Genomic DNA, 15,284 nt, shown 5'->3' on the forward strand with positions numbered 1-15,284 from the left:
GCAGGGAAAAGCTAGCAAGTTATTTATGCTTTGTCAAGGGAGAAAATATGTTCTATGTAAAAGAAACTGGTATTACCAGAGTAACAAAAACCATCTACAGAAACTAAGAGGCAATGTAGGAAAAACAATGCGAGCTATAAAACTAAGCAGCCCCTTGAAGGTCAGATCTTATCATCTCCCAGAGGTGGCACACAGCGGAAATGGAGCAAAACAAACTCTGATGACATGTATATCTACTCGTATCTTGTGTTGAGAAGTATCGATGAATCAAATTACAGAAATTCTAATACAAGCAGGAAGGCGGTACGGCTCAACCAAAGAAGCATGAGTTACATTCAGGAGATCTGTGCTCTAGAAGTTCTTCAAGATTTTATCCTGTGATACGCCATCTGCTGTAAGGGCCGAGGTGACCTCCTCGATCATTTGGCTTTGCCCGCATAGCACAGCCCCAGTGGAAGCAGGATTGGCAATGTTCTTGGCTTCCAAGAACGCACGCTGAACATAACCCCTTTCACCTTTCCAGCCATCATCTGGCCGTGACAGGACCGGCACTATCTTGAGCCCAGATGACTCCCACTCTGCAAATCTCTCCTGATACGCCATTGTTTCCAGATTCCTGGCGCCATAGTAGAGCCTCACGTCAGCTCTCTGCTTGGCCGCGAAGCCGAACTCGATGAGCGAGCGGATCGGGCTGATCCCGGTCCCGGTGGCGAAGAGGAGCAGCGTCTCCGCGGCGTCCGCCGGGGTCACCCTCTCGACCGGGAACCCCTTCCCCATGATTGCGCCGAGCTCCACCACGTCCCCGTCGCGGAGGCCGCAGAGCTTCTCCGCGGTGGCGCCGGGCACGGCCTTGACGAGGAACTCGAAAGCGCCTCCCCCCGGCGGCGACGCGATGGCCATGAAGGCCGGCTTGAGGTCGTCCTCCCCGGGGACGCGGACCAGGAGGTACTGCCCCGGCGCGGTGAAGGAGGACGCGAGGTCGGCGGCGTCGGAGAGGTCTACGCGCAGGTGGAAGAGCGAGCCGTCGGCGCTGGCCGCGCCGATGGAGGCGACGGGGGCCGCGTTCCAGACCGCCGCGTCCTGCTTGACCGCGGCGGCCGCCAGGGAGGGCAGGCGGCGCCGGAGGAAGGGGAGCGAGCGCAGCATTTTGGGGCTGGCGAAGGCATGCCGGGAGGAGGGGAGGGGGGCGAGGGGCGTGGCGGAGATGGTGGCGGCCGTGGCCATGGCGGAGGGTCGGGGCTCCGAAGGCGCCGAGAAAGTAGGAGACCGTGGGGATCGGGTGGCGATTAGGAGAGGAGAGGAGACCGTGGCTCTTGGGATGAAGGTGGGGGTCGGGCTTGGGTGGGCCCGGTGCTGTCAGGTTAGGTGCGCGCGGCCCATGATCAATAAAATCCCACTATCCCATTTGCCAGGGGAGAGCCGGCGTGTCCAACATGTAGCGGCTCAGAGCATCTCCAGCCGTTGGCCTCACAGGGGCCTCTAAAATCGCCTCCTGGGGTGAGCCGACGCAAAAACTCGGTCTGAGGTCGAGTTGGTCTCCAGCCGCCGGTTCCAGGGTCGTCCCTAGGCACGGTCAAAAAAATTTAAATATGTTGCAAAGTTCAAAGTTCGGCGAAGTTCGGCATATATTACATTTAAAAAGCGGGTTTTTATTACATATATAATTAAAAAAAGAACTGGCTAAAAGCTGAGTAGTAGTCGTCGTTGTCCGGCTTCTCCTCCTTGACGCGACCGTCCCTGGTGGACCCCTTACCGGCGTCGCCTATGCGGGCTGGTGGCGGCGGCGCGACGGCGTCGTCGCTGTCCTCGATGACGACGATTCCTCCCTCGTCGCGACCCCGGTGGCGCTACGCGAATCGCCGCAGGGCGGCGCACTAGCGCTCCCTCGCCATCTTCAGGGAGTCCGCGCGCGCCCATTCTAGGGCCGCGTCGTCGTTGAGCTCGACGTCGGCGCCGTGCTCCGTCTTCACCGCGGGGAGGCCCGGCTCTGTCTTCAACGGCGCCAGGCTCGGCTCCGTCTTGGGCTTGACGAAGCGCGGAGGAGCCGACGAGGGGGCGCGCCGGCCGCCCTCATTGATGACGATGCCGGCGCTGCGAGTGCGCCGGCCAAGCGGCGTCTCCGCCGCGGCCTCGGCCTTGACGTCGAGCAGCGCCGGAGCACCGGACGAGTGTGAGGAAGAGCGGGAGGAGGAGGAAGAAGAGGAGGCGCCGAACCTCCTGGGCAACCATTGCCCGTCGCGTCGGCGGTGAGTCGTGACCGTGGCAGCCGCCCTCGCCGGGGGGTATGCCAACGGCAGGTCGTTGCCGCCCTCGAGGGTCCGGCCGGGGACACCCCACCACAGGCGGCGTCCGTCGTTGTTCTTCGGTCCGGCCACCACCGGCGCGCCGTTGGTGGACGCCAGCCTCTGCTGCTGCCGGCGCTGGAAGTACGCCGTCCACACCGCTGTGTTGTCGGCGGCGTACTCGGGGAGGGCGAGCTGGGCGGCGGTGAGGGAGGCGCGCACGACGTCGACCTCGTCGACGAAGTAGCCCGGTTTCGCCACAGCGTCGGGCAACAGGGGAATGGGCACTTCCCCGTTGCTGAGTCTCCACCCCGTTGGCCCGACGCGCATGTCCGCGGCGCCGAGATGTTCGCCTGGAACAGGAGCCAAGACTCCTATTCGCGGAGCGATCGGCGGCCGAAGCCGTTGGCCGCGGCCTCATCGTTGGGGAATCGCTCGGCCATCGGAAGAGGGAGGGAGGGAGAGTGAGGGCTCGGCGGCGCCGCTCGGGAGAGGCAGGGCTCGGCGTCGGCGCTCGGGAGAGGTAGAGGGCGGGCTAGGGCTGGTGTGGCTGGTGTAGCCAAAGGAGAGGGAGGCCACCGGCTTATATAGCGGCGCCGCCCCGTGTGTACGCGTGCGAGGAAGGGAAGGCGTCGGCGCGCCGCCCCGTGAACGCGCCGCTCGTGAGGAATCACTGGTAAGGCTGACCGGCGGCAGCCTTGCCATTGATTCCCCGCGGGAAACCAGGCGTTCGGGGAAGAAGACGCGCGGTGTCGCTGACGCGGCGGGTCCACGGCTCTTTTGCGCCAAAACCGCTCGCCCCGGTGTCCCCGAGCGCCCCCCCAGCGTGGCGGGTTCGGCCTGAGTCCGCCCGCGCTAAATTCGGCCCAGACCGGCAAAAATCGGACTCCTGGAGACGCGACTGGACCGATTTTTCAACGCCGGCGCAAAAAAAACGCCTGATGAAGCCTTTCTGGGGGCGCGGCTGGAGATGCTCTCGGCCACCTTCAGCAAAAAGTGCAGCGAAGCGACCACGAGCCCCACCTCCTCAATATGTAAAGTTCAACGTTGATGCTGGAATCAGAAGGGGTAGAAGAGGATCGGCAGCAGCGGTGTGCCGAGATAATGAAGGTAATTATTTGGGTAGTTCAGCTATTGTGATTTCTGGAGTGGACGATCCGGCGACAATGGAAATGATTGCATGCCGTGAGGCACTTTGTCTAGCTGAAGGTCTCCAAGTTAATCAATTTGTAGTAGCCAGCGATTCCAAGCAAGTGATCCAGGACATCAACCAGGGTACTTTGTGCAATTATGCAGCTATCACCAACGAAGTCATGACTAGATCTCTATCCTTTTCGTGTAAAACTATTTTTGAAGGTCGTGCCAACAACTACAAGGCACATAGATTAGCTTGGTTTTCCCTTAATCTTGCCTCGAGTCGACATGTGTGATTGGGCCAGCCCCATGACACAACTTGTATCCCACCCTCTGTGGACTTCGATGAATAAATTTTGGCCTAACCCTCAAAAAAAAATCTTTGTATTGATTTTTATGATCAATGAAATCATAGAGGATTTTTTTAAGGGAAAAATCATAGAGTCTGTTCTATAAAATCAAGGTACTGAGCAGTGTGTGTAACATTTGATTATGAATTCTGTGATCATGTCCTTCCAAGAAGCACCATAATTTTCGATTAGCCGAAGGACTAAAATTAGACCTTTCTCTTCATCGAGAACATACTTTAGCGGCACATACTGGAGCAGCGAATGTCATAATCGCTCCTCCTCCTCCTCCTCCAAGAAAGAAAGCTAGGGTTTCTGCCTTTCGCCGGCACCGACGCAGGTCCGCCTCGTCTTCGGTGGCCCTAGGGCCATGGAGGCGCGGTGGATCCTGCCAAGGGCCGGCGGGAGGGCTTCGTTTTCAGTCGTTTTTTCCTGTCTTGTTAGGGTTTGTGTCCTGCTCAGGAAGGCGAGATGGTGGCGGCTCTCTGAAGATGGAATAAAGGTCTCCCCGCCTAGCCCCCGTTTCGGCGGTGCATCTAGCATCGTTGGTGGGCGTGTGGAGGTGTGTCTCCGACGGATCTATCTTTGGTGGATTTGCTCGGATCTCGTCGTTGTTCGTCAACGTACGTGTGTCTTCGGGTTGAATCCTTCCAACCTACGTTATTCTTCATCGGCGGCGGTTGCTATTCTGGTGGTTGGTCCTATGGGGTCTTAGCACGACGACTTTCCGACTGTCTACTACAACAAGTTGTGCCCGACTCCGGCGATGGAGGATTAATGACGGGTGCTTGTAGTCGTCGCTAGATGGTCTACGAATATGGATGTAATTTTTATTTCTAGTGTTCGTTGTATTGTCATGATTGAAGATGAATAGATTGAAAGTTTTTCCAAAGAAAAAAAGAACATACTTTAGAAACGTTTGGGTGACATCTACAACTCCGAGAAAAAGATGTGTAGAATTTAAAGAAGCACCATAATTTTGAGGTATAAAGTTGAAATTGGCACCCTTAGTGCATTGTGTTTTTCTGGACGTAAGTAGAGCCAAGCTGTAACTACTACTCTATCAATATGTAACTTTTGTGCTATAAATACTTTGGCATAATAATTGTTGGTCAAATGCTTATCCTAACGAACCCAATATGCTATGTATTTTGGAAGGTATGGGGCCACAAATGGCTTCTAAATCCAAACAAGATATTTGAGTACCTGATGACCGACAACTTCTACACAGAGAGAAAATAAACTATGCAATAAAATTTTGGTCATTTCACTATGGTTAAACTCAGTATGCCGTTTGGAGTGCAAAAAACGAAAACATAGGAATAGGTAAAAGAAGTACATGAGTTCACTGTCTTGTGTTGCCGATTTCTGCATAAACAGAAACTGTTGGAATTCCACAAAGTTGCTGTTTGGATGCACTACAACAATTTTGCAGAAAATGGTTTCTTACATGGAGAGAGGGGAAGGGAAAGAAAAACTCTTGGACTTGCCAAAGAAATTTCACCATGAGGTTTGACCTCATATTTAAAAACTCCTCCAAAATGTGAAGGACAGGAATAATTTATATAAATAATAAATACAACATTTCATAGGTCCATTCCTACAATCCAAAGTGCCTCATAGGAAAATTCCTATAGGTTTACCAATGAGATTCCTGTGTTCCAAAAAAAGAAGAGCTTAACCTCATGAAAACGGTAGATGGTCTATTACATCTATTTACAAATGTGTTTTCTCAATTTTGACAACTTTCTCAAACGTAGTAATTCACAACCCCAACATAAATATTCTCTGGCTCCGCGGGTTGTTGCTCGATCACTGTTATATTTTCTGGCTCTACAAACTCCCACTTTCCTAGCAGTTGATGCCACAGGTTTGGATATTTGGGCCAGCGAGACGGGTAGTGAATGGATCAACACGAACCCACAGCAAGGAGAAGATAGAAGCGAGGAGGACAGCCCAGACGATGACAATCGTCGGTGTGCGGTTTTGCCTGCCCATAAGACCCTTGAGGAATGGGTATAAGTGAACAATCACCCAGAAGGCAAAGAAGAGCTTCCCAAAGAGCGGCCCCCATGATTGGTAACCACTGTTGATGGCGTAGGAGGTGCCAGCAACGACACCAACCATGTTAATGATCAAAATGGTCGTCGGAGGGATGAGAAGCGTCGTCCACTTGAACATGTAGAGCTCAGCAAAGTCGCCTTCTTCGTCATTAGCCTTTGAGGTGACAGTGAAGTTGGTGTCGATACCGGCAAGCACCTTCAGAAGACCCTGAAAGACGGCAAACAGATGTGCAGAGATACCTCCAATGACCCAGAACTGTTCATTCCTCCACCACTCGTCAATGCCAACACCACTCCACCTCATCTCAAGGATACCAGTGGCGAAAATTGAAAGGAAGAGCGCAATGAACCAGATACTGGCCAAGTTGCTAATCTGCATTCCAAGAAATGAATATGGTCAGTTTTGTTGCTGCAACCTCTTTCAACTGAATGTATAAAAGATGTATGCAACCAATGTTTACCTCTGGCATGATGAACTTTCCAGTGAGCAGACAGATAGCAGGCAATATACAATAGACTAGAAGCGGGAGAGAGGTTAGTGGGTAAATGGTGGTGTTGATGTAAGCGAATCTCTCCAGGAACTTGAGGCGCCCTCCGTAGCCATACCATAAGGGGCAATGCCGGCTGAAAAGAATTTCAACAGAACCGAGAGCCCACCGCAGCACTTGGTTCAGACGATCTGAAAGATTGATGGGGGCAGATCCCTTGAAAGCTGGGCGCTTGGGCATGCAATAGACTGAACGCCAGCCTCTTGCGTGCATCTTGAATCCAGTAAGAATATCTTCTGTGACAGATCCATAGATCCAACCAATCTGCAATCAGAACAACCTCGTTACAGTTAACCAGGAACTGGCCTTACTCATCCCAACTGAGACATATCATTTGCAATTCGTAACAAAAATAGCCAGTATAAAGTGTATTATGAACTTGTGCAAAATAGTATTAACATATTTTTGTTTCTCCAGAGCAAAGAAACAAAAACACTAGTTGCATCCACAATTTTGCATACTGTACCTCACTTCTATTTTATTGTAATAGAAAAGATGAATGAACATTATTGGAATGATTGTTATGTTACCTCAGTTCCCCATTCAGACTTGTCCTCATAGCCACAACTTATGACATGGATAGCTTCTTTCAAAAGAGATTCTGGAGTGGAGGACTGAGGAACACCACCATATTCCATCAGAGTGGAGGCAACAAATGCTGCTGACTGGCCAAATCTCTTCTCTAAGCTCATTTGAGACATGAGAACTGATTTCTCATCATCAAACCCAGCACCTGCCACATGTTGACTGACATGTTAATACTCTTACATGTTGGTTAAAACTCCAGAAATGTACAATAACTGCTGCGGATGACCAAAGTATAAGGAATTGGGCAGTGGAAGATGCAAGAAAATAAAGATGGTACCTTCAACACCCTCCTCTATGTCTTCGAGATTGAATACTGGAACTGAACTGTCCACATGCTTGTTCGACTTTTTCTTATCTGAGCTCCTTTTCTTTGACTTGCTTGCCTTCTTCTTGCCCCCACATAGTGATGCCAAGAAACCTGGCTTCTTCGCCTTAATTGGGGGCTCATAACCATAGATAGCTGTTCTGTTGAAAACACAACCAGTTCCCACATAAACTGGTCCTTGAATGCCGTCAAGGCCCCTCAAGTTAATCTGCAGCAAGCCCAAAAATAATTGGACATGGTTAGAAATTTTAAAACCAGTCCATCGACCAATCTTAGAATGTTAGCATCACTTATTAAGTATCCAAAGGAGCATCACATGTTACGCTATTGATTACTTGAAACCAGTGAATTCAGGAGAGAACTGCGAACTTACATCAAAAAAGACAGTGTTCCTGTTTGCATATCGATCATTCCTATCAATCCCATCAAACCTTTGTGGGAACTGCACATAACAGACTTGCGGACCTAGGTTTGGATCCATTAGGAAGCACATAGCTTCTCGGACAGCCTTGCTGTTGTTGATGTAGTGATCACAATCAAGATTCAACATGTATTGTCCATTAGTAAGGACAGCTGAGACACGAACCTGTGGAAAAAATTGATATGACATTAGAACCATCAAATGGAATTAATTAGATAATTTAACTTCAGTAAGAGTATTAACTACTCACAAGGGCATTCATGGCACCAGCCTTCTTGTGGTGCTGGAACCCAGGACGCTTTTCACGAGACACATAAACTAAACGGGGGAGCTCATTACCCTCAGTATCAAGGCCACCACTGTGACCAAGGAAAACCTGAGAATGGTCAGAAAGAGGAGTTAGCCGAGCAATGAACTTTCTAAATAGTAGAATACAAAAAAATAGCTAGATAACCAGACCTGTCTAGCTTTCAATTCAGTAATAGTAGTCTATATTGGAAATACTCTAACCTGAATCATTCCAGGATGATCCCTGGTATTGTTTCCTGGCCATGGTGTGCCATCTTGCATGATCCATCCTTCCTCGGGGACTTTCAATGCCTTAGAAACTAGGGCATTTATCCTGATTTTAAATTCTTCATATTCTCTCTACAACAGTTTTTTGTGAGACACGTTAGCATAGGATCAGAAAATATGAAATCAATACCTATATGTTTACAAAGCAAACACACCTTCATGGCCCGGCGGTCTTTAACAAATGAAGGCTGGACTTTGTCTTTCAGGTAATCAATTTTCTGGCAAAAGTAAAACTCGGGAGCTCTGGGTTCAATGTCATACTTCTTCACAAATGGTACCCATTTCCTAGCAAACTCTGAAGTCTCAGCCAATGCGTCAAAAGTCAGCATTGAAGCTCCGTCATCAGATACATAGCAAGAGACCTTGTCCACGGGATAATCAACAGCAAGAATGGATAGCACAGTGTTGGCAGTGACGATAGGTGGCTCCTTCAAGGGGTCGACTGTACTGACAAATATGTCAACAGCAGCCAACTGAGACGGTTCACCTTCTCGGTCATACCTGTTAACAGAAATGAAATGGTAGCAACATCAGGAATAGTTAATAAACAAAGTCTCTGCTTCAACTAAGGACAGAAGAACTGTTAAGAAGATCACCTTAAAGCCAGTCTATCAAGGTAGGTCTCCCGGTTGATTGGAAACCACTTCGGGAACTGATCCAGTATCCAGGATAAAGCAAACCAAATCTCACATATAACAGATAAAAGCCACAGTGGGTATGCATTACGCACAGGATTTGTGAGACGGTAGTGCAGGAAGATGCTTAGAACAACCAACCGCAGAACAATGACCATTCTGTAGGGATTTATTTTGGAGGAAGCAATGGGGACTTTTCTAGATAGAGGCTGGCGAGTTTCATCATTCCTGTAATTTAGATCGAATAAAATTAGTGCTGCAAGACAGTAGGCTAGAACATTATAATGAAAAGAACATTGGCCAATATTCACAAAAAAGAAAGGCTTAGTAGTAGCTGTGCAAGTATAAAGGCATTCTCCTAACTCATAGCTTCAATCAGGTTTGGAACTGACAAACAGCAGATGCTGTTGTAAGATATGAATGTGAAGAGGAGGGTGTTGGAACTCACAGTAAAGCGTCTTCCATGTTGTATTCAGTAGATGCATCGATGTCAGTAGCTGCCCGACCTTCAGAGGGAGCAATGCTTGTCCCATTAGTCATGGGAATCGCACCCTTGTCCTGCTTCATTTTCCAGCCATCAACTCTCTCTTTCCAGGCAACATTCCCAATACTGCCGGAGAACTCCCTTGACGGATTTGCTGGCAAGGAGCACGAAACAATAATCGTTATATTCACATCTCAAATGAGTGTTGCAAAATGGAACACGAGAGATCATGTCAAGAAACAAACATACGTGAATGATTCACATAGGGAAACGGAGCACGTCTGCTGATGTTCCCCGTAGGGGACATCATGTGATGATCAGGCGAAGCTCCAGGGATTTCTCCTGACATCTGCAAGCAAGCAAAATCCAACTCAATAAACTGAGCAATAGCGCATAAACCGGATATTCTCGTCAAAACCTATTAAAAAGAACTCTTTAGCACCAACCTGGCTGTTGGTGACTGAAGGGACGTATCCCCTAGGGATCTCTCCACTGTCATACTTGGAGAGGCCGATCTCGCCACTGTCATACTTGGGGTGGCCAACATTGCCACTGCCCCCGGTGTTCATGCGCCAGCTGCGCATCCTGTCAGCAATCTTCTGCTTCTGGTCCTCAGTGCCAGATGCAGGGTAGTTGAAGTCACTGCCATCATCGGCATCAGTGTCGTCGCCTTCCTCCCCGCGGATCGCTGGGCTCCCTGAAGAAGCCATACACGGCTCAGCATAGACTCGACAAGATGTTTCAACACTAAATTGCAGTCAATGACTAGGAGGTGAGGTCCAAAATTGGGCTTCATATACTGGTTCTCCACAGCTACAATTCACCCAGGCAGACAAATTATAAGAATGGTGTAAGATCTACTAAAGGGAACCGTCCGACCTTTAGTACTAGCTCACGACAAGAATGGTGTGGCAAGATCTACAAAAGGGGATCCCCATTTTGGATGTTCCTAACTAGTATAAACTTGTCGGGTGCGCTCAGCTCAATTGTGCTCGAATTGCAGGCGGCGAGAGAGAGAGAGAGAGAGAGAGAGAGAGAGAGAGAGATCCGTCCGTGGGGGATTGGATGGCGGGCGTTACCTCTGTGGCGCTTGTACTTGGTCTTGCACTGGAGGCAGGCCTGGGTGCCGTCCTTGCGCTCGTGCTCGTAGCAGGGGCGGCAGACCGGGAAGCGGCAGACGTCGCAGGCGGTGAAGACGTCGCCGTCCACCGTGGTGCCCAGGCCGTCGGCGCAGATCTGGCACACGTCCCCGGCCCCGTGCCTCCCGGACTTCTGCAGACAACAAACGAGACGCGGTCAAACCACAGATCCGGCCCGCGGAATGCAAAGAGAGGTTCTTGAAAAAGATCCGCGGGGGACTCACCAGGGCGTCCGCGTCGCCGTCCATGGCGCGGCAGAGCGATCCAACCCGCACCGACGACAGAGCTGGAGCGGGGTTCGGGGGGCAGTGGGGATGGCAGCGGGAGTGCCGCTGCTACTAGTAGTGGTGGTGGCGAGGGGCGCCCGCTCAACTAACGGAGGGGGGGAGGGGACGGGAGGGAAAAGGACAGGCCAATGGTGAGGTGGTTGCGCTGTCGGTTTCCATGGGCGACTGACTGATTGATTAATCGGCCATTAGCCAAGGATCTCCGCGTTCGTTTTGGCTATCCTGACGATAAATATTTTTCTCTCCCGGCCAGCGAGGCGGGAGGTGGAAGAAAGGCGGGGAGGGGCCAGGGTGGCAGCGAGTGAGCACCGTCGGTGACCGACAGACGGGAATCCCTGGCGTGGGAGGGGAGGATCTGCCTCTGGTTGGTGCGGACCTGCGGTGCGCACGGAAAATGTGTGATTGTTTCTCAACTACTCCCTCCGTCCGGGCGGAGGGAGTACTACTCCTATGCAATCAAGCTGACGGTGGAAGTGATACACGGTTAAAACATCACAAGCCGGCACATGAAGAGCACATGAAGGGCCGTGGAAATAAGAGGGGTGGAACCCCCGGTACCATTTTTTCATTCAGAAAAGGAACCACAACCGCCAACAATTCATTCATCCTGGTTCAAGCCAAAGGGTCGTGGGACTTTTAGACAAAATAAATGAAGATCAGAAGATATCAAATTTAATACAAGCCAAAGGGTAACACTGTGCAATTCTCCGACTCCACAGCGCCGTCGGCCACACTAACTAGCCGGGCACCTTCCCCTTTCTCCTTTTTTGCCCATTCTCTTATTCGCCGTGCTTATATTCCCTTTGTAGGCCACGTCATATAATATGTAAATGTATATATGCATGCGCAGTTGCACATCATCACATGCACACAACTCCCGCAGCGTCTACCCAAGATCGCTGAAGTCATCACATATGGTTGTACCTCGATAGAAACACGACATGTTACTCAAAAACATGCCGTGTCTTCTCGCCCGTCATGGCTTTCGGGCTCAAAAGCCCACGGAAGATAAAACTTGGACTCTCTGCTCCAACTCAAAATTGGACAAGACTACAATGTGTTCTCTTACACTTGAGTAGATGCATGCTTGCATCCAATAACATAAAGAGACCAATGTATATAGAACCTCTCAAAACGGTTAACCAAGTTGATTATCTGCTTTGCTTTCACCATTCGTTTGTTATCATCATAATGAGATCTTTCAAACTAGACTCAAGGGCGGATCCAGCGTGGGGGCATGCAGGGTAGGCCGCCCCAAGTAAATTTTGTAAACCTACACAGGTTCAGACGTTTAGTCAAAAGGAAGTTACCAGCTTTTTTTCTAGACAAAGGAAGTTACCAGTTAGAAGACTACTTCTTCTGTCTCATAATGTAAGACGTTTTTTAACACTACTGCAGTATCAAAAAACGTCTTACATTATGAGACGGAGGGAATAGAAGATAACAAATCGCTTGCAAGTTGTGAGATGAGCCAATGAGTAAGGCCCAACCGAAGGTGACTAACATGGGGCCATTATTTCTGTACAATTCGGCCTTCCCAACTCGCTCAATGGAGAATGAGAAAGGGAGTCCACGTGTTTCTGTCAACACACCGAGTAAGTTAAAGCATGTACCGACTTTGCAAATCCGGCCCTTAAATGTCCATGGACGCAACCGTGTGTGTCAGCGGACAGTGATCGGTTACGCCTTAAATTAGTCACTTTGCATCCGGCTCTCTCATATTTTAACCCCTAAATTCATACAAAGCATGCAAAAGAAATCTCACGTACTACATACTATGTACTAGCTAGCTACTCTTCGCTGTCGAATATGTCCACGACGACGGTGCCGGGCGTCGGCTGGACGGGCGAGGAGGAGGGCTCCTGCTCATCCTCCTCCTGCTCGACCTCATCCATGTAGGCGAGCATCTCCGCCTCCTCCGCAGCCTGCTGCGCTTTCATCTCCTGCCGGCGACGGTGTCTGGCTTCCGCAGCCGACTTGGACCGGAGCGAATCGAGGATGGCCTGTTGCTTCGTCTGCAGATCCGCGTCGCCAGCGTCCCCCACATCCTCTCCTCCTCGTCCAGATCCACTGCATTCGGAGGCAGCCCCGCGGTGATCCGGACTTCGCGCCTAGTCCGAATTTGCTCAAGGAGCTCGAGCTGGCGCTCTGGCGTCAGAAATGGCTCGCGCCTCACCCGGCGGCGCTACTAGGCGGACAGGTGGAGCGGAAAATGACGGCGGCGGTGGACAGGCAGAGGAAAATATGGATAGATGGTAGGGTTTTGGTGTCGCCGGCCGACTTAAATAGCATGGCTAGGCACTATGCGGCGCGCTGAAGCTGCCCCACGCAGCGCCACCGGTCCAACGGAGGAGACGAATTTCGGACCGCCAGGTTTCCGGTCGTTTCTGGCTAGGACCCCTTCGCCAGTCTGACGTGGCGGGCGTGCCCGGGCGTCCCCATATTTGGGCTGGATATGAGGGGTGCCGATCAGCCCCGGCGTTGGAGGCCCATTTGAGGGGGCCGTCTACGTAAAAAAATCGTGACAATTCAGTGACCGGGCGGGCCGCCCGGGCGTTTGAGGAGGGTTTGAGGCGCCCGATTGCATATGCTCTTACAGGTTCTTTCACTCTCCCCTGATCCTCTCCTCTCATGTTCTTTAATTCCTAATTTTTGAAAGTTGAATACTCAAAATTAATTACAAAATTTGATGTTATAGGAACACAAAAAGATGAAGCGGACTTCATATGAATCTTCTGTTATGTTGTATATCTTTTGGATAGTTCTTGAGAATGAAATTACTTTGAAATATTAATTTTGCTGATCGTCTTGCCAGAATGAATACTGATTGGCTAATCAATTTTGTCGATTGTCTTATTTGATTGCATCATGGCTTAGAAAATTTGTTTTTTATAAGCCCGCCCTGGGTAACTTCAAATCCCGGATCCACCGTTGACTAGACTTAATTACTTTACCAGGTCATATACAAATTATAACCACTTGGTTACCAAGTTCCCCAAACGTCAACCTTCACTAATGTAAAACTTGCATGATGGTACTTTTATGCACTAATCCCATCTCTTGTTGATAAAACTTCGATAGTCACTCTGTCAGCTGCATCTCATTGCAATGAATCATGTATATCTAAGTACTTGATCCACACTGCTTTTATTTATCTCAATATGGACACATGCCATCTCACCAAACATGCCGCATCATCAAATGCCCCATCTCGACATGCTTGGGAGTTTTTTTTCCAGTTAGTTGAATCGCCACTACTTATATTTATCTCAATATGCACACATGTCACATGATCATAGGCTCACCATAACATGCATTATATCATGCTACATACATTTAATACGTATTTTTCAAATATACAATAATCATATACAATTAGTTCATATGTTATTGATCCAAATATCCATGTTTAGTGCAACCAAATCTCATTGATATATTGCAACCGATTCCCGCAAAATGTGTGGGGTATCAATTAGTTATTATAGTGTGTGCATGCATATTAGGGTGGTAAGCCTTCACAACTAACATGGCAATCAACATTTTATAAACTACTCCCTCTGTTCCAAATTACTCGTCCTGGTTTTAGTTCAAATTTGAACTAAAACCACGACGAGTAATTTGGAACGGAGGGAGTAGTAATCTGTGGCAGCAAAAAAAAGGTCTATTGAAACGTAACCAAGGAAAAGATTTTTTCCTAAAGCCCTCATGGAAATGAAATCGACGGAGAGGACAAATAGTGAATCAACTCGTTGGCTTGCAGGGTGATAATTTTGAAGTTTTAGAATTAGCAGCTAATGTTGATGGTGTCAACATAAGTTAGAATATTCTACATCCATAAAGAAAAATTTCCATTAAAATCCCGGCCGTGGCACCGACAGACTAACTAACAAACTTGTTCTAGTTAGACAGTCCATTCTTTCTTTGAATAGCGCATCAGCATACGCTTTTTTTTTGAGGTTGACAGAACTATTCTTAATACGGCCTAAATTGTGCCAAGAGATCTTCATCAATGCCTCTCATAATCTCGATGAGTGTAGGCGATGGCAATGCCTTAACGGACCAAACTAATCAGTATTTTTATGGCGACAGCATGCTAATTAGCTACCACTGCACCTAGTAAAGAGTTAGCCCAAGGGTCGCAGCCGCCTCCTCCTCCTCCACCAAAAAAGCTAGGGTTTGTGCCTCTCGCCGGCTCGCCGCAGGTCTGCCTCGTCTCCGGTGGCCCTAGGGCCATGGAGGCGAGGTGGATCCTCGTAAGGGCCGGCGAGAGGGCTCCGTTGTTAGTCGTTCCTTTCATATTTGTTAGGGTTTCTGTCCTGCTCAGGAAGACGAGACGGCGGCGGCTCCCTGAAGATGGAATAAAGGTCTCCCCGCCTAGCCCCCGTTCCAGTGGTGTGTCTAGCATCGTTGGTGGGCGTGTGGAGGTGTGTCTCCGGCGGATCTATCCTCGGTGGA

At 49.6% G+C, this 15,284-nt stretch overlaps 2 protein-coding genes across 2 annotated transcripts; both read right to left on the reverse strand.

Annotated features, from left to right (window-relative positions):
- Positions 1–201: 201 nt before the first annotated feature.
- On the reverse strand, positions 202–1,308 carry LOC125535617 (fruit protein pKIWI502). The gene has a single exon (XM_048698678.1). The coding sequence runs from the start codon at positions 1,222–1,224 to the stop codon at positions 352–354; it is 873 nt and encodes a 290-aa protein (XP_048554635.1). The 5' UTR covers positions 1,225–1,308; the 3' UTR covers positions 202–351.
- A 3,978-nt stretch (positions 1,309–5,286) lies between these two features.
- LOC125535616 (probable cellulose synthase A catalytic subunit 8 [UDP-forming]) lies at positions 5,287–11,054 on the reverse strand. The gene is made up of 14 exons (XM_048698677.1): positions 10,767–11,054; positions 10,483–10,675; positions 9,850–10,100; positions 9,653–9,752; positions 9,368–9,557; positions 8,881–9,147; positions 8,440–8,785; positions 8,219–8,356; positions 7,959–8,084; positions 7,661–7,873; positions 7,240–7,495; positions 6,905–7,107; positions 6,288–6,638; positions 5,287–6,199 (listed from the first exon to the last, which is right to left on the reverse strand). Exons 1-14 carry the CDS (start codon positions 10,788–10,790, stop codon positions 5,615–5,617), a joined length of 3,243 nt encoding a protein of 1,080 aa, XP_048554634.1. The 5' UTR covers positions 10,791–11,054; the 3' UTR covers positions 5,287–5,614.
- Between the last annotated feature and the right edge of the window lie 4,230 nt (positions 11,055–15,284).

This window comes from Triticum urartu, chromosome 2, assembly GCF_003073215.2.
Source record: "Triticum urartu cultivar G1812 chromosome 2, Tu2.1, whole genome shotgun sequence".
Lineage (NCBI taxonomy): Eukaryota > Viridiplantae > Streptophyta > Magnoliopsida > Poales > Poaceae > Triticum > Triticum urartu.